Source organism: Leopardus geoffroyi, chromosome A3 (genome assembly GCF_018350155.1).
Source record: "Leopardus geoffroyi isolate Oge1 chromosome A3, O.geoffroyi_Oge1_pat1.0, whole genome shotgun sequence".
Lineage (NCBI taxonomy): Eukaryota > Metazoa > Chordata > Mammalia > Carnivora > Felidae > Leopardus > Leopardus geoffroyi.
The window spans coordinates 66629356-66651998 of NC_059336.1; the positions used below are offsets into that span (position 1 = coordinate 66629356).

At 53.5% G+C, this 22643-nt stretch overlaps 1 protein-coding gene across 3 annotated transcripts in view; it reads left to right on the forward strand.

Moving 5' to 3' along the window:
- Positions 1-13635, forward strand: part of TTC7A (tetratricopeptide repeat domain 7A) — a 123672-nt gene extending 110037 nt beyond the window's left edge. For all 3 annotated transcript variants that reach the window (XM_045445955.1, XM_045445958.1, XM_045445956.1), the window contains one exon: positions 11348-13635. In XM_045445955.1, coding sequence (XP_045301911.1) covers positions 11348-11569 — 222 coding nt within the window. In that variant the 3' untranslated portion in view covers positions 11570-13635. The remainder of the gene's footprint in view (positions 1-11347) is intronic.
- Positions 13636-22643: the final 9008 nt, after the last annotated feature.

Genomic DNA, 22643 nt, shown 5'->3' on the forward strand with positions numbered 1-22643 from the left:
GATCACCAGGCTGCCTCTCCCATTTAGGAGGAGCTCTGTGCCTCTTTGGTGTCATTTAGAGGATGTCCCGAGATGGGCTGTCACGTCAAGCACACATGGAAAATGGCCCCTGGGGTGGTTAAAGGGCCCAGCGGCCCCCAGTCCGGCAACATGGTGCTCAGGACGTGGGTGCCTAGGGCTCGGTGACTTTCCGTGGGAAGGTTTGGAGGCAGAGAGCAGGATGCTGGTGTTCTTGGCCTGGCCTTGCCATTCTCTTTCTGGGTGATCGTGGGCTTCTCTGAACCTCGGTTTTACTTATCTGTGCAGTGGGGATTCTCTGGTGCAGGAAACATTTACTGAATACCTGCTCCGACAGTTGGTATAGTAGACTAGGGATAGCTGTTTTTTTCCCTTCCTTCCTTAGCTGCTTTTAGAGAGCCAGTATCAGGATAAATGTAATGATCTGAATGTATACAGGCCTGCACATGCACAGTGATTTTTGAAGTATAATTCATGAGCATACCATTAGCTACATGGTCTTCCCCTGTCAGGGTCCAGGTTCCACCTCAGATGTCCCCCTTTGACAGTTCTTTAAGGGGAGGAACCATGAGGGCGTCACTGACACCTGCCACATGGAGAACACAGAGGGATCAGACTGACTCCAGATGGCTGGAGGGTTATCATTGCCAAAAGGGGTCTGATTCGTTCACGAGAAGCCACAGGGAGTTCGATTTCCGCTCAGTGTCAGGAAAAACCGTACAGCTCTTAGAATAGTCCAAGTACAAACTCAGGAACCGTCTGCTGAAGACACTGCCAACAGAATGGAAACACCACTTGGGGGAGGAGCTGGGCTAAGTCATCTTTACAAGGTCCTTTCCAGCCCAAGAGTCCCTGAAAACAGATTACAGTAGAGACTCCCAGCTCAGCTATTACTCCTGCTGCCCGATTTCTTAAAGGATATCTACTTTGGACCCATGTGAATGTTCAGCGTTAGCTGAAGAAAGCCCACGCAGTGACATCACACCTGGCCCATGTTCCCCTCCACATGGCTCTGTGTTGCCTTGCAGTCTGCTCAGCAAATGTTTGTTTTTTGCAAGGCACGTCCTCCTTCCTCCCGCAATTCAGACATGAGTTCCTCTGACAAATGCCTCCCCGGAGGTCACATCCAGACACTTGATGAGGGAGGTGGGAGGGAGGATGTGGGCTCTGTCATCAGGCCTGCAGCCAGGCAGAGATGTCTGCCTTCCACTGCGCTCACGGATATGTGCCTGCCGGCTCAGTCCCTAAAACCCAATAACAAGTACAATTTTGAAGTAACAGTGTACCATTTTTCATTTATGCTTATTATTGTTTGTAGCGATTTTCCTGAAATTGAAGCAGTTTCCTAGGGTGGGTTTCCATGGTAACTGAATAGCTGTCCAGAGTGGCTCCCTGCAGATGTTTCTGAAATGGTCCCTTTTCTCTTCCCGGGGTGCCTTGCTGATTTGATGAAATTAGAGCAAGTCAGGGCCAGGCCTGCCCACTGTTGAAAGTTACAAGCAACCAGAGGGGCAGTCGGCTCTGGCGTGGGCAGCCCATTTGCTTTCCACATGCTCTGTTCCTGCCAGCATCCCACACATATGCATGAAGAATAGCAAATTGCAAGCCTGGAGATTTATTAAGCACTCTTTTCCCAAAGACACAGGAAGGAACACTTTGGTATGTTGATCACCAGCATTCCCTGATGTGAGTGCCTTCCCTGTGCTGGCTTCAAACTCGGGACATCTAGGATCTAATCCTGGCTCTGGCCCCAATTCACTTGGGTGATTTAGGAAAAGACACACTTAACTTCCATGTTCCTGATGTCTCCTTTTGTAAGTGAATAATAATCTACATCATTCTAGGTCACTTCTAATCAAATGAGGTGGCACATGTGAAAGTGCTCCTAAAAGTCTTCAGTGCAACATCAGAGAAGGCAGAACAACGTATAAACTTCTAGTCTCCAGTCCCATACCCGTGACAGACATTGCTAATCAATCACAGAACTTTTTCTCACCGAGCACACACGTGACCTTTAGATGTTCTTTACCATGGTGCAACATCAGGGGAACCACTACCTGTTGGTCTAAGTCAACTTGGCATTTATGTAAGGGATTTGCCATAAAAATAATAGAGAGTGACGGAGACACATCAGTTGTCTCAGCCTTCATGAACTCTGGAGGTGGGTGCATTCTTGGAGAACTATCCAGAGAAAAAAATGGGAAGGGGAACTGATACCCATCCAGACCCCCATGCAGTCAGTCATTGCCAAGGCAGGTTCCCAAGGAGTGCATCCTGGCCTTGCCACACCACGGTGGTTCTCTGAGGACATCAGCCTCTGATAGGTGCAAGGAGAGGAGAGGCACCCCTCCCCTGAGAGCACAGCCACCCACAGGCTGGGCCGGGAGAGCTCTGGGTCCCTCGGTGAGCTGTGTGGGTGCCAGCTTCAGCCTTACAGTCCTTAGGGCAGGATCATCAAACACCAGGGGGGCCAGCCTCAGGACCTCTCCCTAGGGCTGTGTGCATGGGGACAGGAACTTTGAGGACAGGCCAGAGAAAGCTTCTGGGAGTGGAAGGTGATTGCTTTTAGGAGGCAGGGTCCTGGCATTTCTAAGAAAATGAACTTTGGCCCCGAAGCAGGTTCTCTACTCTCCAGGTCCTGCCACCCTCCCTGCCCTGGATGTGATGGGAGGTATTTCCATGGTTCAGGCTCCACCCTGGGCTCAGCTCAGGCTTTTCTACCCAACAGGCAGGAAAGAGACACCAGCTTAGTGGTGCTTTGCCAGGGAAGAGTCTCCACTGTGCCTCAGCAGTGCCCCAGAAGTGTCTGTGCCGTCAAACCCCAGCCCTGCAGGCGGCCACCTCCACTAGGCTCACGGAGGGCCAGGTTGCTTCAGGAGACTTCCAGGTGCAGAAAGAAAATGCCATGCTCTCTGCAGATGGAAATTCCCAGTGAAATCTCAGGAGCAGATCCAAACAGTCTTTGCCAGCTAGGTCTCAGCCTCCCCACCAGGTAGCCAGAAACCCTACTCACTCAGCCTGGGTGTTCAGCACTTAACTTACAGGCAGAAGAATCTCATTACGGAGGGGAAGCCTGAACTCGACTTGCCTGCTCTGAGGAAACATGAGAAAGGAAGCAGAGGAGTTGGCCCCCAGGTGACAGTGTTTTTCAGAAGGGCTCCATGGGCTTGGTGGAGAGGAATCCGAGGTGCCTACACCCCTCTCTCTCTGAGCCTCTCTCTTCCCTGCCACCTCTCAGGAGTCCTTCTGCATCTCCGAGGGAACAAGGATGCCTGGGGAAGGCAAGGAACCCAGGAGGAACTAATGGAATGGTCAAGTCACTGAGAGCCCTCCCAGGAGGACCATGAGGTCCCCTGACTTTAATGGTGGGAGGGTCACTAGCCTCAGCCACAGGCTGACTCATTCTCCTTGCCCACCCCTTGCTTGAGCCAGGAGTGTGGATGCTTTGATGCAGCCTGTCTCACTGCAAGAGACAGCTCAAGAGCGTCGGCCAGGAGTGGACAGGCATGCTGCATCCCTGCACCTGTGTCTGTGGGCGGCCCCCACCCTGCTGTCCCAAGGACAGGCTCTGGGGTTTCCTCGCGCCTCTCTGGCCAGGCTTCCCTGCTCCTCACTGGCTCTTGCCCGTGGTCATGCTTTCTTCTTAGGCCAGAGTTCCAGGCTCTCATTGCCCCGTCTCCCCAGAACGCTTTCCTCCTTGGGCACCCCAGCAGCAAGGGGGGAAACTGCCCTAAATGAACTTTGGCTCCTGTGATGTAATTCCTGGGGATGTAATTTCTGAAGCAGTCCTGGCCAGGTGATCCAGCCTCTTCTGTCTCCAGATGCCCCTGGAAAGACAGGAAGACAGCGTTTCTGTCGTCCATTACCCCAATGAGAGTGGGGCAGTGAATTATTTCTCTGCATTCATTCCCTCTCGCTCCCAGCATGGGGTTTGCTGCCTCGTTCCTCAAGTGGGCTTGAGGGATCAGGGGCATGGCCATAGTGTGGCCAGCTCAAGAGACTCTGGCCCCTCTTTCCCCACGCTGGGGCTTGCCGCACCTGCCCTAAGTCCCTGGAAGCTCCCCACCACCATTCCTGCGCTCCCTAAGGCGAGGCCTGAGTCAGCCAGGACCAGAGCTCCGCCCTGCCTGCCCCGAGGTTCTGGGTTAGGCCTTTTGCAGGTGCTGTGGGAATCCTACAACAAGCTCTGCTGTCTGAGGCCAGAGAGGTGAACTCTGGATGCACAGAGCTCCTGCCATCCTCCTCCCCTGACTGGCCCCATCCCCAATCCTGGAGGGCAAGACTAGACTGTAGAGGTGACACATCTAAGACCGACAGATAGCCCTGCCATCCCTTGAGTTCTGAAAGCCTTAGAGATTACTTCCCCTCACTGGCTCAGTTTTCTCTTGTCTCAAATGGGGATAATAATTCAGGCCCTTGTGACCTCAAAGGGAAGATTTTAGGGCTCAGATAGGCTGAGTGCTGTGAAAAGGTAAGTCAGCACCAGGCATTTTTGTCATCATTCATGTGGAGGATGTGATAGCAAATGGCCTAAGGCTGAGCTCCACCTGTGACCAGACTGCTTGACTTCCTGCTGTGGGACAAGGGTCATTGGCCCAGATTCCCTTGGGCTGCCTGGTGGCCCATGGTGCCAGCAGGGTGCTGAGAAGGTAGGGAGGGGATGCTGGGCAAGGACCCAGGGCCTCAGAGCTCCCTGTAGTTTTCCTCTGAAGCTGTGTGGCTGGGGTTTTTTCTTTTTATGTTTCTATTTATTTTTGAGAGAAAGAGAGAGAATGAGCATGAGCAGGGGAGGGACAGAGAGAGAGGGAGACACAGAATTCAAAGCGGGCTCCAGGCTCCGAACTGTCAGCACAGAGCCCAACGCAGGGCTCAAACTCAACAAACCGGGAGATCATGACCTGAACTGAAGTCAGTCAGACACTCAAGCGATTGAGCCACCCAGGCGCCCCTGGCTGGGATGGTCTTTAAGCCCCAGTGTCAGAGCCAGCTCGTGTCTAGAGGTTGGAACACAGCCTTCAAGGCTAAGTGACCTGGACTTGAGTCCTACTTTGCCTATATTCACTATTCCTCCATGACCAAGTCCTTCAACCTCTCAGAACCTCAGTGCCCTCATCTGTAAAGTGGTAATCACAATGCCAAGCACCTAGGTCTCTCATTAGAATTAGGTTAGGGGCACCTGGGTAGCTCAGTGGGTTAAGCATCTGACTTCGGCTCAGGTCATGATCTCGCAGTTCATGAGTTAGAGCCCCATGTTGAGCTCTGTGCTGACCGCTCAGAGCCTGGAGCCTACTTCAGATTCTGTCTCTCTGAGCCCCTCCCCTGCTCACACTCTGTCTCTCTCTCAAAATAATAAACTTAAAAAAAATTTTTTTTTTTAAGAATTAGGTTAAATAATTGTGTAAGTGAATGGCCCAGTGGTTGGGGTTACTTTTACCTTTTTCACTGTGAAGCACAGCTCCCAGGCCAAGTTCAGATGCTCTTTGTTTGCAGAGGGAAGTAGAGCCAAGAGCCAAGTTCCAGAGATTCTTTGTAGCAGAGCCTCTCTGTCCTTCCTGAGCCCATCAGGCGAGTCTGGCCAAGGCAGAGATGTGCAGGACCCGGGCCCCAAGTGCCCTGTGCCTGGGACAAGGGTATACACAGTGCAAGGCCACGCTGACCTTAGCCGAGAGCAGGGAATGCCTGCTCAGTAGGCAGGAGTCTGAGTTAAGGGTGAGAACAGTTTCACAGCTGGGCTCTTCAGCTAAACAGGCATGATGTGAGGCTGCTGGGAGGAGCAGCAGGGAAGGCCAGGTTCTAGGGAGGCCCTGCTTGGCTTTCCACTATGGGCTCTGTTGTGGTCAGGCAGGTTCAGCCTCTGCTTCCTGACTTTCAGGAGGAAAGGTGTCCCGAGCAGCTGAAAAGTGAAACCCAGTGCCTGGCCCTCTGAAGGTTCCCTGCTCTGAATGAGGCTGGCAAACACACAGATGAGCAGGTTTTCTGGTTCCTGGGGCCTGATGCCTCAGGGTCCAGGACACCCCACCCGCTCTAGGCTTCTCCCTCCTTGTTGGCTTCCTGAGCTGTGGCAGGTGGCTTTGAGAATGCAGGCAGCCTGAAGGAACCGGAAGGCCCGGAAGTCTTGTGCTGGGTGTGCAGAGACCCTGAGTTCTCTCACACACATACAGTCCCTCTTCACAGTCAGCTTCTGCCCTACCAGCTCCAGTAGACAGGAACATTGCTCTGTTTGGCAGGAAAGTTCAGCAGAAACGTCTTGTTGGCCATTTGACCTCCTCCTGCTGTGGTTTTATTGCGAGTTTTCTCTCCCTCGTCCCTTCCCAATACTACCTGAGGTCTGCATTCCCTGGTGGGAAAGTAGAGTGGACAGGGAGGGAGAAGGGAGTTCCAAAGGCTCACTGTGTGGGGAGGTGGGAGGGCAAGGCCAGCATGGGCCTCACTGGGGTTCAGGCCCGTGCCCACCCACCTCATTCCTGGGCTGACACAGCCCCCAGACCACACAACGCACCCTCAGCCCTGGTTCAGAGACCTGCGAGAGGGTGAAGGCAGGTTCCCCTGGCTCTGGCTCAGGACTTTTGGAACATCTTGGGCTTCACTGTGGTCTCCTGAAGTCCTCACCAACCCTGACGAGGAAGTGGAAGGGATGCCTTCTGTCAGGCTGTCATAGACTCAGGTCAGAACAATAGTTAAGCACTGTCGGCTTAATTTCGCTCCAGAATCGATGGTCTGAAAGACTCATCATGTCTGGAGGGTGCAGCAGGGTCCAGCCTTCCCCTTGTCCAGTATGCCAGCACCCACCCCTCCTGCTCAGAGAGGGGAGCTTCTGAAATGGCACCACCCCACTCACTGCCCACCACAGGGTATTCACTTTGAGAACATGAAGTCCAGGCTCCTGACCTAGCCCTGAGGGCCTAGCTGTGCTCCTGGGTAGGCAGAGCCTCCAGCAGGCCCAGAACCTGAAACCAGCCCAGAATGTGGGAGGAGGAAAGGCCCAGCCCCCTGCCTAGGGACAGGGCTGGCAAGGGAGCCCCCCAGGACGTGATGGGCCTTCTCATCAAGCCAGTGTTTATCTCTGATCCTGGCCCTGGCCTTGTGAAGACAACCCCCACCGAGAGGCCCACCGAGAGGCTGAGCCTAGAGGCCCACCGGTGTTCCTAGACATCTCACCTCTGTGAGGGTGAGGGACAGGAGGAGGAAGGAAGGCCTGGGTTCTGCCACAGGAGCATGGCCACCTCTGCTACTCCCAAAGACCCCCACCTTGCTGGGCTCCAAGTGAATCGGTGGAGCTTGTCAATCAGGTGCTGGGTGGAGTCTAGAAGGATTTGTGCCCCTTCTCCTAAAGGGGAGGGAGGACCAGCCCCGGGGGCCTTGGAGCTGCCCCAGGTCCAGGAGGGATGTGGTGATATGTGGGCTCTGTTCTCAGCCTGGAGAGACAGCTCATTCCCAGTCTGGTTGGACAGGTTGAGGCTGACACACCTGGGAGGGCCTGGGGCCTGCTGGGAGGTGGGGGGGTGGGGTGGCTGAGCTGGAGCTGGAATGTGGGCCGACCCCCTCCCCCCACACACACCACAGGGTGTGTCAGCCTCAGGGTGGGTGGAGGGAGCAGCCTCAGAGGTGACCCCACCCCAGGCTCCTCCCTGCAGCCCTAGGGTCCCCTGGAAGAGGGCTCCTGGGACCAGGAGGCTCTAGCACCTCTAGCTACTTCCCTGCTTCCCAGCTGGAAAGGCTGTTACAGAATCCCAGGAATGTGCCTTGAGCTCAGAAAGAAAATTCCCAAAATAACTTCTATAAATACTTGAGGGTAGGGACAGGGAGGGAGCTCTCAGCCTGGCCTGCAGCTGGCCTAGCTGTAGGGGCTGCTTCCCAGGGCAGGCCTTCCCTAGAAGAAGAAAGACACGCACACGCACATGCACACGCACACACACACACACACACACACACACACACACAGTCAGGACCTTCCTGCTGCCCCTCCCTTCTGGGGGACAGTGTCAGGCACAGAATTAATGGGGTGAGATGCAGTAGCAATTCTGAAAAAGGAAGTTGGGGGCCCTTCTTTCCCTTCTTCCCCATCCCAGGCCCATGTACCCACCCCCCCCCCCCAAGAGAACCTAGTCTTCCAACAGGGAGGGTCCCCCTTAGAGAGCCCCTCGGGCTACCTGTCTTTGTGGCCTAAACAGGGCAGTAAGCATGCACACTGCCTATGGTGTACCTGGCTCCAAGCCTGGGACATTTCTTTTGAGCTGCCATCCTGTGAGGAATAGCAAAGCAGGCAGGAGCCAAGGACCCTGTCCCTCCCAGCCTAAGAAGGGGGCAGGGCAGGGATCCCACACCAGAGCCCACAGTAATGGAGCACAGTCTCAAGGTGATGGTGTGGCCAGGAGATGCTGACCTCGGGGAAGGCTTCCTCGGGGAGCAGGCTCCTCGGTGGTTGAGATGAGGCCAGATGCTGCCTCGTCTCTGAGGTCCAGGAAGGGAGGGAAGAAAGAATGGATGGAGTTGGGAATTTCTGGGAACTTCCCCCATAGCCCTGCCTTCCCTGAGCGACTGTAACCTGGTCCCTCCCACAGGCGCAGTGCTCAACTGCCATAACATTGCTTGCTAACTGCTACGGGTGGCGGCTATGACATCTCCCAGGTGAGGGTCAGAGGCTGAGTCACCAACAGGTCTGGTTTCTCTTGGCACAGGTGCCCCCTGGCCAGAGTCAGGTAAGAGTCACCAGGGACATTTGGATGGAACTGTATTCCCACCATCTCCCTGGAGACCTATTCTCTGGTCAGCTGGGGTGGGGGTGCCAGGAGGGCGATGGAGGGCCCTTGGCACAGCACCAGGCTGGGGGCAGAGCAGGTGAGACCTCACGTCTCCCCAAGGCAGGCTCTGCCCAGTTGTCAGGCAGCAAACAGCTCTGAGTTGCTACCAAACATGAACAGGCTGGTGTCTCAGGCAGGTGGCAGCAGATCCTGTTACAGGCCCTGGGCCTCGGGGCCCCAGCCTGACCCCAGCCCGGTGTCTCCTTTCAGGCTCTGAGGTCAGCACCCCAGGGTGTGGGGGACGTGATCCAACCCCACCCCAGTCCCCAGTCTTCACCCACAGAGAGCCTTGCCTTCTAGAGGAACCACTTCCTACTACTCCTCACTCAGGCAGGACCCTCTGTGCATCCTGGGGACCCTTCCGTTTGCTGTCTGCCCACCGTGCACCCTGACTACATGATTTCAAACTCATCACTGCAGAACCTGCACAGTTACCCACCGGGAAACACTGTTCTGTTCCCTGGGTGCAGATGAGGAAACCACAGCTCAGAGAAAATGGGCCACTTGCCCACGGTCACTGCGCTTGTCAGTGGCAAAGCTGGGATTCCAGCCCAGCCGAGGTCTTCGGGCTGAGGAGCCCTGGCTTTTTCCTCTACACGAAACATGCAGAGGAGCCTTCTGCAAACTTCCTAACTGAGAGTCAAACCAGGAGAGAGAGAGAGAGAGAGAGAGAAACACACACACACACCCTGTTCAGCCTGCAGGGACGTCTGGCCCCTTTCCAAACACCCACACACTTCTTGAGATCAGGGGTTTTTGAACTCCATTTTAGCAGTGGAGCCCTCTTGTCAAACAAAATCTCACATGGAAGCTCAGTATAGAAATCTTGGTGTGTAAGATCACTGCAGCCCCGCCGTCTCTCTGGGAGGCTCTGCCGGCCCTCCCCATCTGTCCTCTTGCTCCTCCAGGGGCAGAACTCACAGGGCTCAAACCTTCCGTTTTTGGTGCTTAATTTGGGTGTCTGGCAGCCTGTCGTCTCGCCTTCCTTCCCTCCTCCCTGTGGGCTCTGTTCCATCGTGAGCTGCTCAGGGTCTAGCTCCCAGGCCATGCGGGCAGCGCGGCTTGGCCTGGAGCCCTGCTGGCCAGACTGGGCACTGCCCTCTGGTCCCAGGCAGCCCTGAGTCAGCATGGCTCCCATGTGGCTCCGCCCTGCCACAGCTCCCCTGTCCTCCACCCCATCCGTGTGGTTCTCTGCAGACAGCTTCACCCTGGGTTGAAAAGGCACTGTGAATATGGCTCCCCGTTGCTTTCCTGGCCCCTGGCCACAGGACCACCACCAGCTAGCGCCTCTGGAGAGGAAGAGGCTTTTCCTAGGGCTTCCTGAGCACCATCTTTCACTCTTGCCTAATTGGTCGTGTTCCAAGCTCTCAGAGGACTTTATGAAGTCAGGCATGTGCATCTTCCCCAGTGGGTCTCCATAGCAACAGGGCCTAACTCTGGGGAGCGTGGTGAAGAGGAAAATGTTCCAGCTAAAAATGTACACGGCCATCAGTGGGCGAGCACCCAAGAGGGGGCTCCAGGCACATAGAAGGCAGCTTCCCTCCCCCACCCCAGCCTCCATCTGTCCAGGAAGTCAGTGTTAGGCTTTACCTCAAATCTCTGAATGAGAGGAGGGCCCCCTGTGCTGCCACCCCGTGCCTCTGAGGGCTGGAACACAGATCAGTGGGATGGCACAAAGCAGCCTTTCTGGGACTGGAGGCTGCAGGGGGTTCTGGCCACCCCCCCTACTCACCACCCTATCTCCCACCTCCGGGCACCCTCCCCAATATGAGTGGAAGAGGACATAGAAGGGACGGGGCGCCAGTTTCACTTCCCAAATGTTTATGACGATTCCTGTCACTTCCTCTCTGCCACGGGGGTTGTTGAAGACAAACAGCAGCCCCTGATCCACCCCTGATCCATCTCCCCAGAGCCTCTCCTACCTGGCATCTGCCCTCCTGTGACCCTCACCTGTCAGGCCATCTGGGGACCCCGATGTCCCAGGAAGACCACTGCTGATGAAGGCAGAGGAGCTGCCCCCACCTACCTATAAGCTTAAAGTTGTAGAGTCTGAAACCCATGGCACACATCCCTCAGGGGGAAGGGTCCCACCACGTGCAGCAGCAAGGCCTCAGGGTAACACACCCATTTGAGAGCTCACACATGCCAGACACTGTCCAGGTGCTTTACATAGACTGACTCCTGTAAACTTGACAAACCTAGAGGTGGATATTGTAGTCTTTCCCGTTTACAGATGAGGAAACTGAGGACCAGAGAGAGGTAACTTGCCAGGATCCCCAGCTATAATGGGGAGATGCAAAGCCAGGTCTGCTGACTTGAAAGCTCATCCTTGGGGCCAGGAGGGACAGCACTCTCACAGCGGGTGATCTGGGAAGCAGGGCTGGGGCGGGGACGGTAGGATTTGCATGGGTAACAAGAACGGTCACTTGATGGTTCCCAAGCCTGAGACTCAGAGCCCTGCCCTGATGGCCAGGATGCCCCTGCTCCAGGATGCCCTTCACTAACCTCACCCTGTGCTTGCTCCCCAGGGTCTGATGCTGAGTCGGCTGGGCCACAAGAGTCTGGCCCAGAAGGTGCTGCGGGACGCCGTGGAGAGGCAGAGCACCTGCCACGAGGCCTGGCAGGGTCTGGGTGAGGTGCTGCAGGCCCAGGGCCAGAGCGAGGCCGCCGTCGACTGCTTCCTCACTGCCCTCGAGCTGGAGGCCAGCAGCCCAGTACTGCCCTTCTCCATCATCCCCAGAGAGCTGTAACATTGCACAGCAGCAGCAGGGTGGGAGGGGGCTGCCCTAAGGAGTGGGGGGCAGGCAGATGCAGGCAGGCAGCAGGGAGTACAGGGCAGGGGTGATGTGGGACCTCAGAAAAATACATCTCTAGGGAACACTTCTGCAGGCTGCAGCCCTACTTCTCCTCGCCTCCCCCACTCCAGCCCTGCTTTCCTTCCAGGGACAGCTGGGTCCGGGAGCTGCTCTTCTGGAGCTGGGTGGACCAGATTTGCATCAAAAGCAAATTCTTTGCTCCTTGGGATTCAGACCGACATTGTGGCGTTTATGAGCAAGGAAGTAGCTGGGAAGCCACATCAGCATGGGGGCATCTCTAAATGTGTTTGTGCATCATCTAAATGTGCAGTAAGGGTCTGGGTCTCCTAGGTACTTCCCCCCCCCCCCCCACTGTCTAGAAGCCCCCATACTATACCTACCACCCTCCACATCCCTGACCCTAGATTTTCCAGTGACTGCACAGGTATTAGCCTTGAACTTCAGCTCCCTGTTCTCCAACACCAAAGATGAGTGCCACAAGCTGCCCTCTGACTAGGCCACGAGGGTTTTCCCCTGTTCCTGACTCGGTGCCTCAAGAGATGGTATGCTTGGACCCTAAGTGACTTACAGTCATAGTGACCAGACTTGCTTCCCAAGAGCACAGGTTGGGGAGCCTTACAGCTGAACTTTACCTCCACCTGTGCCTCTGTGCCCAGGGAGCCCCACGGTCCTGGTCTCAGCCCCAGTCTCACTACAGGGTTTTAGGTAATTCTCAGGTCTTGCCCAGAGCAGTCCGGGCTTGAAGATTCTGCTGGCAAATGGGAAGAAGTTAGGATCTCTGGGTCCCTCTCCCAGGTTTGAGTAATTGGAGGATGCCCAGCTTTGCCCCTCTTTGCCCTGTGAGGCCAGTTGGGCCCCACTGCTCTTCCCCTCTGCTGCCAAGTGCCTTTTGGGCCTCTGGTGCCTGACCAGGGGCACCGAGCACCATCCCTAACTCCACTTCCATTTCTGCCATACTCACCTTTCTGGGAATATTCCCCCAATGGCCCCCCTAGGCTCTAGATCCTAGGATACAAACATGGCAGCTGGACCCAGTTCTTCCTAATACTTTGCATCAACATGCTCCTTCAAGCCTTAAGTTTCTGGGCTATGGGTACAATGCAGAACCCTCTGAGGACAATGGTATGAAGAAGGGCAGTCTCTAGGACTGACCCCAGCACATCTCACCACCCACAGCCCATTGCCACTTCAGGCTTTTATGGGTGACCCAACCCCCACCCCCATCCTGCCCGTCAACCTGGCCATTTGGCTCCCCCTGCCTGGGGCCCAGTGGGGACTGTGGAGACCAGAGGAGGGGACAGAGCAGATCCTTGTCAGCAGGGGACCTGGGGCTGGGGGATTGGGTATCTTCCCTGTCAATTCCCCTAGCCCTGCTGTATGATGCTCTTGGAATTCTCCCCCAAGAAGTCAGCCCCTCCGGCCTATCAGGGAATTCCTTTTTTCTCTGCACTTTGGGTTTTAGTTTTAAAGCTCCATCTGGTACGTCTCTCTCATCTTAAGATGAGAGTGTGTGGACAGACTGGGCAAGGGCCGCCCTGGTTTGACATTGCCGAGTCTGCTCCTCAGTGGGAGACCTGTCCTCCTCACCTCACTGGCTCAGCACTGCACACCCCCAGGGGCCTCCCAGAGAGGGCCTGCCCCTCCTGGCCTTCCCACTCGTAAGGAGCACTGCAGAGGACACCGGATCCTTCACCGCTTGGTTGAAGGATCTCTGTCTCGATGTGCGCATGTATAAATATAATATATATGTGTGTGTGTGTGTGTGTGTGTGTGTGTGTGTGATAGAGATCTATTTTTATCTGAAATTCTATAAGGAAAAAAAACTAAACAGAAAAAGCAAATGCTATTGATTTGCCTCAGGGTGCCCAAAGATTGGTAGTCAGTTATCGGTAATAGGAAAGGCACCAAATGCATTTTGGCTTGCAGCGTTCCTCTGGAGAAGCCTCAGAGGGCTGGGCCAAGCTGCTGGCAGTTTGAAATAAAGGTCTTGGATAAAGAGACCCTTGAAAGGGACACAGCGTGTTCATTTCATCCAACAGGTATCCTAGAACAGGCTTTGAGCGCCTAGAGAAGGGGGAGTATGGCATGGAGGAGAGAAGTCTGAGAGGTCACCAGGACAGGCCACACTAGTGGGAGGGGTGTGGGGGAGGGAGGGGCGCAGGAAGAGACTTTGGTTTGAGCAGGTGAGAGCAGAGAGGGCTAGGGAGGTGCTGAAACCTGGAGGTGGGTGGAAGGAGGCAGAGGGGGGTCCAGGCGGCCTGCCACCTGTAACTCAGGTGGGCCTGAGCCCCCTGCTAACTCTCTAGCGCCCAGCTGGGAGAGACCAGGGCCAGACTGGTCATCCGAACAAGAGAGCATGCCCTGCGGGCGCTGCTGGTGGAGCATCTCCAGCACCTGGAGGAGAAGCACCAAGAGAGGGCTGCGTGGTGAGGATCCCGGCTGCATGCATCCTGGTCCGCCACCTGTGCTATGAAGTCCATACCAGTATGCTCCTAAAACGTGTTACACCCATTTCTAATAGACTACATACACGTTATAAACATGCATCAAAGTTTTGGAGGATGACGTAAGTTTGCACAGAAGCTCTATTTTCTTCACGTGCCCCAAGGGATCAACTGATGCACCCCCAGGACTGCAGCCACCTACTCTCAAGAGACCTGCCCTGGAGGCTTCCCCTAGAACTTGGCCTACACAAGAACTTCCCACTCCTGTGGCCTCACAGCAGTCTGGCCTCTGCTCCCAACCTCAGCCCTACGCTTGGGGTGTGGTTTTGCTGTTCCAGAGAGGAACGGCCTTTTTTGGAGCTGGTGGGTGCCAGCTTTCACTTTAATACTTTAGGAAACAGTCTTCAGTGATTTAACAATTAGTATCAGTATTTATTTCCCACCCTCACCCCCAGCTGAAGGACCCTGGTGAGCATTAAAATGTTGCCTGAGGCCATAGGTGGTGTCACATTGTCTGCCAGCCCTGGAGAAAGGTCTAGAAAGCTCATCTTACCAAGAAGAGAATGGAGGGAGGGGAGACCTTCCTATTCCTGACACAAGCTGACATTAGTTGGTCAGATGTTGGAAAGTCAGGCAGTAGTGGAGACCCAGGCATTTCCTGACCCCTGGGTCCCGTCGGCAGACCCCCTGTTCACATACAAACCCCGTGTCCACATACAAACTTGGTGCCAGAACAAGGGCTGGAGTCTGGGGAAAAGACTCAGGGTTGCACGGTCGCCCCGTGGACCTCCAACACCCCCACCACACTCTAGGACACAGCCCTTCAGTATTAATAGTGTTTATCTACAGGCATAAATATGAATGGAATTTCAGCCACCAACACCCAGACTCCTTTCTGATACCAAAGTGCTCATTGTTGCATTTGCTCCCCCACGGGGCGCTCAGATGTCATCACCATGCAAATATTTCTCAGCCTTGGGAAGCTTCCAACTAAACAAACCTCCCCCAGCCCATGCTGCCAGCTCTTGATGGCAACCCATAATCAGGGAGCCTCACACATAAGCGACCTGTGGTACCAACCCCCATGACACTGATCTGAAGGATTGTGGAGGCTGGGAAGGCTGTGACGGGGAGAGTATCCTGCTCTCTGCCCCCTGCAAGAAATTTCTTGGAATTTTTATCAGTCTCTTCCAGTTGCAAAGGACAGAGACCCATTGGAGGTGGCTCCAGGAATGACTCCCACACAGGTGCCCTAGGGCAGTGACTGCAGTGCATGGACCTGGGGCCAAAGGAGCTGCAGTCTGGCTTCTGTGATGGAGTCAGCACCCAGCCTGGACTCAAAGGCACTGCTCTACTACTAACTGGCTGCTTTCTTGGAATCAAAGTGGCAGCAACTATCCTAATGTTTTCTCTGCACGAAACAAAGTGTATAAGGTATAAGTGTTATAAGGCACTTTACTTGTCACATTGCTCCTTTGGTGGTCGACAACCTTGGGAGGTGGGTCTTGTCCCCATGAAAGGTGGAGAGGTTATGGTGCCTGAGAACCTAGGTCCTGGCCTACAGAGCCAGCATTCTTTCCACCGCCTTCTGAAGACACTACACAGCACCAGCTCACTGGCCCTTGAGAGAGAGACACAGAGGTGCCCATCACTGCAGCAGCAGGATGGCCCCTCTGAGATCCATAGAAACATGCATCACAGGGACTGCAGCGTCACAGGGGATGACACACAGGTACAGGGGTACCTTGTGTGCCCAGAAGCTGGCAGCTTCACTCCACTGGCTGGAGGCTTGGGCCCCAGCTTCAGTGAGGAGGAATAAAGGATCCTCAGTACTGCCTGCTGCTCTCGCCCCTTCTGCAGCCAGAGAGGACACTCCTTAAGTGAAAGCCACTCAAGATACTGGAAGGTCCCCAACTAGCAAAGAGGTTCAGATACCAGGCAGCCCAGAAACATGACAAGCTCACCACAGGAGCTGTGTGTTGGGCCATGTGACCACACTTCCCTGCCTGCCTGCCTGCCAGCTGATTGGACCATGGGTGGGTTCCACAACCAAAGCTCCTCCTCTGTGGACTGGCCCACAGCCTGTGACATGGCTGAGCCCCCCTATGCAGGGGGTCCCCAACTGGGGGTGACTGTCCCTGCTCTCCTGGTCTCACTCACTCTCTCCCACTCTCACTCTCTTCCTCCCTTAATTGTCCCTTTGGAATTTGGCAAGAAGTTGGTCACTGTGGACCTCTTTTAAAAACATGTCTTATTTATTTTCTTCTGACCCATCTGAGCACATATAAATCATGCCCATTTACCCCTTAATACTGCAGTGTGTTTGCAAAGAACAAGGGTCATTGTCTGACATAACCACAGGCACGGTTAACAAATGAGGGGATTTGACTCTGACACAGTATTTTATCTACTCTCCCATCCATATGCCAGTTCGTCATTCATGTTCTTCGTAGCAGTGTTTCCCTCCAGCCCAAGACCACATACTCCAATTGGTTGTCACATCTCTTTAGTTTCCCTTTGCCTCTCTTTGTCTTTTGTGACGCAGACATTGATAAAGGCTTGCAGAGGCTCTGTCCTCTGCAATATGAGTGTGGGACCAAAGAAGAGGGAAGTAGCTGGTGGTGGCAGCAGAAGAAAGCAGCAGAAACCATGGGGCAGAGAGAAGGGATGGCAGCTGGTCGGCAGGCGCAGGAAGTTAGGAGCAAAAACGAAGAGCAGGTGAATCTTCATAAAGACCGAGGTCTCAGATCAAAAAAACCAGATGCCCACTCTCAAAGGGGCAAAAAGATGATGGAGGCACTAGAACTCCATTCTATCCAACCTTTCCAGCTCCTGCAGCCTGACTCTGAGGTCAAGACTCCCCATCTGTAACTGTGATGTCAACTGCTTTGGCTCAGGCTCAGAGGAAGAGTCCGTTACGTGTTCTCCCACACTCCAGTCTTATGCCCACAGCTCACTACCCCACCCCCTAACAAGGCCCAGGGCTTAGTGGCTGTGGGTTGTTCCCCATCCCTGAGAACACCCCACCAAGGGTGCAGGGGCTTTGGCAGCCCGGCCCAGTGCACGCCGGTGGTGAATCCACAGAGGCTAGACTGGGCTGGGCTGATGCAGGGCACTCTCCTGCATGCAGACAGCTTCTCTTCTCATCTGGGAACAACATTCCCCCAGGGCCCTTGCCTTCTTTCGTTCCTCCACCTTCCTTCTTCTTCCTCCTATGCATTTGTCTACCAGGTCTCCTGTGGCCTCAAAGGCCCATGCCCTCCCAGGTCTACTTCACCCCTACAGATCTCTTCCCAGAATTCTTGCTGGGGCTCACTCCATGCCCCTCATTTTCCAGAACCCAATTCCCACACTTCTCAGAAGTATCTCTCCCTCCTTCCCGACTACCACCTCCCACCACCCACATTACGAAACCCTTATGTTTTTTCAGAACACCCAGGCCAGCATAGCCCCTCTGGATTATGCTTCCTGAGTGCAGCCCCCACATCCCACACACATAGGCTCAGCAACACCTACACATGCCCTCATGAATGGGACATTAGCTGGGCCCTAGGGAGGCTCTCCTGCCACTGGGAGACTTGGAGCACAAATGTGGAGCAAGGCCACTTTGCTCTACCCACCGGTTGACCTTAGCCTTCCCTCTCACCCAGCCCACATGCCACTCCAGTGCTCTGCCCTGGGAGTGTCTAAGGCAGAGGCTCTGCAGAGGGGGTCACAGCCCTCCTGAGTCTAATACGGCTGCTCAAGAGCCTGCAGTTGGTCCCAAGCCATTTTATTTTCTTAATAAAGCTACACATGTATTTAATCCTACTCTAGAAATTATTACAGAAATATGCATCTTCTCTATTTAGGATCTCATCTACACTGTAGACATGTGGGTCATTAGACACAACTCTCCAGAAGCTTCATTTTCTTGTTTTTTAAGTTTATTTATTTTTAGAGAGAGAGAGAGCATGTGCAGGAGGGGCACAGAGAGAAGGAGAGAGAGAGAATCCTAAGTAGACTCCACACTGTCAGTGCAGAACCCAATGCGGGGCTCAAACTCATGAAACCTGAGATCATGACCTAAGCCGAAGCCAAGAGTAAGGCACTTAACCCACTGAGCCACCCAGGCATCCCCAGAAGCTTCATTTTCATTTCCATGTAAGTTATTTAAGATAGGGGCACTTTTACTACACCTGAAACTAATATAACACTATATGTTAACTATACTAGACTTAAAACAAATAATAACAACAATAAAAGATAAGGTGCTTTTAAAATCCTGGAATAACATGGCCACTGGAAATTTATCTGGAGCCATAAGTACCATTTGTAAAATATCAGGGAGGATCCCCCTCTGCCCAGCCCCACTTCCCACAATGCAACTTTTAACACATCTACCCCTTAAGTGATCTAGAGAGAGCTTGTTTATAATGTCTAACACCTGCAAACTTAAGATCAACCCTCCAAGAATGATTTCTAAATCAGCACTCAATTTCTTTTTTTTTTTTTTTAATGTTTATTTTTTGAGACAGAGAGAGCATGAGCGGGGGAGGGACTCAATTTATTTACCCCCTCTTTTTAAAAACCTGGGACACGTGGGTGGCTCAGTCAGTTAAGAGTCCAACTCTTGATTTTGGCCCAGGTCATAATCTCACAGTTCATGGGTTCAAGCCCCGCATCAGGCTGTGCACTGACGGTGTGGAGCCTGCCTTGGATTCTCTCTCTCTCTCTCTCTCTCTCTCTCTCTCTCTCTCTCTCTCTCTTTCTCTCTGCCCCTTGCCCACTTACATGTGCATGCTCTCTCTCTCACAATAAATAAATAAACTTCAAAAAAAAAAACCCAACAACTTATTTCATCAGGTGATTTCTGTCAGCACCCAACACCAGCAAGGACTGAGGTTATTCAGGCTACCAGCCATTCCCTAAATAATTCCTTGTGTTTCAAAATAATCAAAGGAACCTCCAGAACATATTTTCTATAAAGCTTCTGCATTTCCTACAGGATAATTGTGTACCTTGGAGCACATCTAGTACTCAGTGAGCATCTACTATGTGGTAACACTGCTAGGCATTGGGAAATTCACTGAGGCCCCAACTCTATGATCCCGAAGCCCGCAATCCAATAGTGGACGCAGGCCAGTATCTGGGAACTGCTGGGGCATTTTTGAGAAGCACCCAACCAGCCTCAGGAAGATGCGGGAGGGTGCTTGGAGTTAGCACACCAAGGTGGGGAGTAGTGTTCCTGGCAGAGGATGCCCTACTCCCTATCCCAGCTATGCTGTGTGGAGGTAGGAATAATGTCCCATCCTGTGAAAGTGTTCTCCTACATGTTTTTTTTTTTTAAGTCTATTTATTTAAGCAATCTCTACACTTAACATGGGGCTCAAACTCACAACCTCAAGATCAAGAGCCGCATGATCTACTGACTGAGCCAGCCAGGCTCCCCTGTTCTCATACATGGTAAAGGGACTTTGCAAACATGATTAAGTTAAGGGCCCTAAGATGGGGGGGGATCTTCTGGATTATCCAGGTGAACCCGATATAGTCACAGGGATCCTTACAAGAGGAAAGCAGGAGGGTCAGGAGCAGATACGATAGGAACAGGGTTTTGGAGCGATTTGAGGAAGAGACCATGAGCAAAGGACAGTGGATGGTCTCTAGAAGCTGAAAAAGAAAAGGAAACACACTTTCCTCCAGAGCTTCTCGAAGGAGCTTCCTTCTGGAACCCAGCCTGCCAACACCTTGACTTAGCCCAGTGGGACTGGTTTGGAGACTTCTCGCCTCCAGAACTAGAAGATAATGAATTTGTGTTGTATGAAGTAACAAAGTCTATGGAAATTTGTTATAGCAGCCACGGGAACTAATATAGACGGTTTGGTTAAAGCTACCCCAGACACACGGTTGGGCACAGGAGTTCAGGGTTATGTGCAGTGTAGCCCCCATGTCCAACCTGGGAGGGGCTGGGGATTAGAAGCCTAAACAGGTGTGACCCTGACTGGCATGTTTCCAAGTGTCCCCTCTTGCCCTGTTAAATACGGGAATCTCTAGCAACTTCCTTTCTCCTCGATGGCCCTCAGTTGCCAGGCATGACTGCTGAGCTCAAGGACTTCAGAAAGAGGATGCGGAAGCAACGGCCAGCCCTCATCAAGCCCTGAGCTCCATGTGTGACCCACACATCTCTCAGCATGCTGTCTTCCTGTCCCACCCTGCCCCTAACCTGGGCCACTCAGTTCCACAGGGGTGAACTAAATGAAATGCCTTGTCAATCCCTGCCTCCTGTCCCGTCTAACCCACTCTAGTCACCAGAGATGGGGTGTCAGTGGGCCTGAGCCTGCCTTCCTGCCTAGGGTTCTCAGATACTAAGCCACACTCCCACCCAAAGCAGCCACACTGCTACCTCCCCTGATTCTGGCTGGGCCCCTCTGAGCCCCTACCTCTCTCCAGAAGGGTGACACTTTTCTCTGGGCACTGATTTGGCCAATGGTGTGGTTAATAAGACCATGAGGAGCACCCACTGGGAGATGATTCTCCACGTGTCCACCCCCTGGGCCTCCCCTCTCTGGCTACCTCTCCTTCCCAACATCTATATCCCATCTCTCTCCCCATCCTTGCTCACTCACCACCCCCAACCTCCCAGCCTCCATGGGTCCAGGCTTGGCTCCTCTTGCCATCCAGGCTTGCCTTCTTCTCTAGGGAGGCTTGTGGATAAGCCTGGGCAGGCTCTAGGACTCTGGCACTGGCCCTCACAAGCCCACCCAGCCCCTGCAGGCCTGAATCTAGAGCCCAAACCCCGCCCTTTAGGCCTGTAGGCTCTGCCTGCCTGCAGCCCTGCCGTTGGCCAAAACCAAAGGTCTCTGAGGAGCCCAGCCAAGGGTCCGGCTGGTGAGAAGGGCCTGGGTTCCAGGCTGCTATGGTTCATTCTCCCCAGAACAATTCTACCTAGTAACACTCCAGGTTCTAGGTTCATCCAGACAAACCAGCCCTGTGCTGTTCTCTTCCCTTAGGCCTCAGCCAGATGCTAACATGGGTCAATCTCTTCATAGCTGGAAAGTGACTCTTAGCACAAGGACCCTGTCTTCTTCAACCTCTGGGGTTGGGAAAATTATGTGTGCCCCACAGAATTATTGGTGACAGGTGCCTTTACACCATCTTGACAGTAGTCCTCCACCTGGGCTGCTCATCAGAATTACCTAGGGTGGGGGAAGTATTTTTTTAAAATACTGGGCCTGAGTCCTACCCCCAGAGAGTTTAATGTGATCTGTCGGGGAGCTGCCCGACACCAAGATTTTTAAAGGTTCCTCAGGGGATTCTAAAATGCAGCTTAGGGGGTGTTTGGGTGGCTCAGTCAGTTAAGCATCCAACTTCGGCTCAGGTCATGATCTCGCAGTCCATGAGTTTGAGCCCCCTGTGGGACTCTGTACTGACAGCTCAGAGCCTGGAGCCTGCTTCGGATTCTATGTCTCCCTCTCTCTCTGCCCCTCCCCCGCTTGTGCTCTGTTTCTCTCTGTCTCTCAAAAATAAACAAACATTGAAAAAACATCTTTTTTAAAAAATAAATAAAATAAAATGCAGCTTAGAACCCCTGATTCTGAACTTACAGATTGTGAACTATGTTTTCAAGATAATAGGGCTTTCAAAGTAATCCCAGGCATGGGGACCCGAATCCAGGCAGCTCTGTGCTGCACTGAAGTCACTGGCATCAAGCAGGTGAGAGATGACACTGGAGGCAGGGCCTGGCACCAAAGTGATGTGGGGCCCTTGGTGTCCCCTGTAGGTCCAGAGGGCAATGGGGGGTGTGGATGGGGGTGAGGAAGAAAGGAAAAAAAGGGAGGAGGAGGAGGAGGACAAGCTGTCCCCATCAGTGCGGTGACTTCTGACATGCATGCTCTGACTTAATGGAGAGAGAATGTCACATGGAAACAGCAAAAGATATTTGCAGCCAAGAAGAGCCATGCCCTCTGGTTGAAGCCAAATTCAGAGAGCAGTTGGGGGTGGGTGGGTGGGTGGGTGGAGAGAGGAACAGAGGATGGTCAATGGAGCTAGGACAGGGACCTGGAGAAGCAGTGTCACAGCAGTCGTTGGGGAAGGGAGGAGGGACTTAGGATACACAGCATGGTCCCTTCCATCTGCTGCGCTCTATGGCTTTTCTAAGCCCTTCTGGACATGTCACTTGATGCACACAACAATCCTTGCTGCTAGGTGGTAAAATCAAGCTCAAAGTCAACCCAATCTCTCCATCTTGGAAAGAACAGAAGGAGGCTCTGCTCTTCAATTATTGTCTCAGTTTTGGGCTTGTGGCAGGAAAAAGCCACCCAGAATTTCTCTGGTCTCTTTGGGAAAGCTTCTCCCTACTGGTATGAAATACTATACAAAATACTGGAATGTGCCAAAGAGAAGCAGTAAAACATTGCTCTTCTCACCACCTCATTCCCGCCAGCCCCTCTGCTAATATCTAGGGCAGAGTCACTGTCACATCGTCCAAAACCACAAAGGAGGATGAGGGCTACTTTACAGGCAGATGGCAAGGCTGGTAAGGAAGGCAGGGGCTGAGGTGGTCCCAGCTCCAGAAAGACAGACAG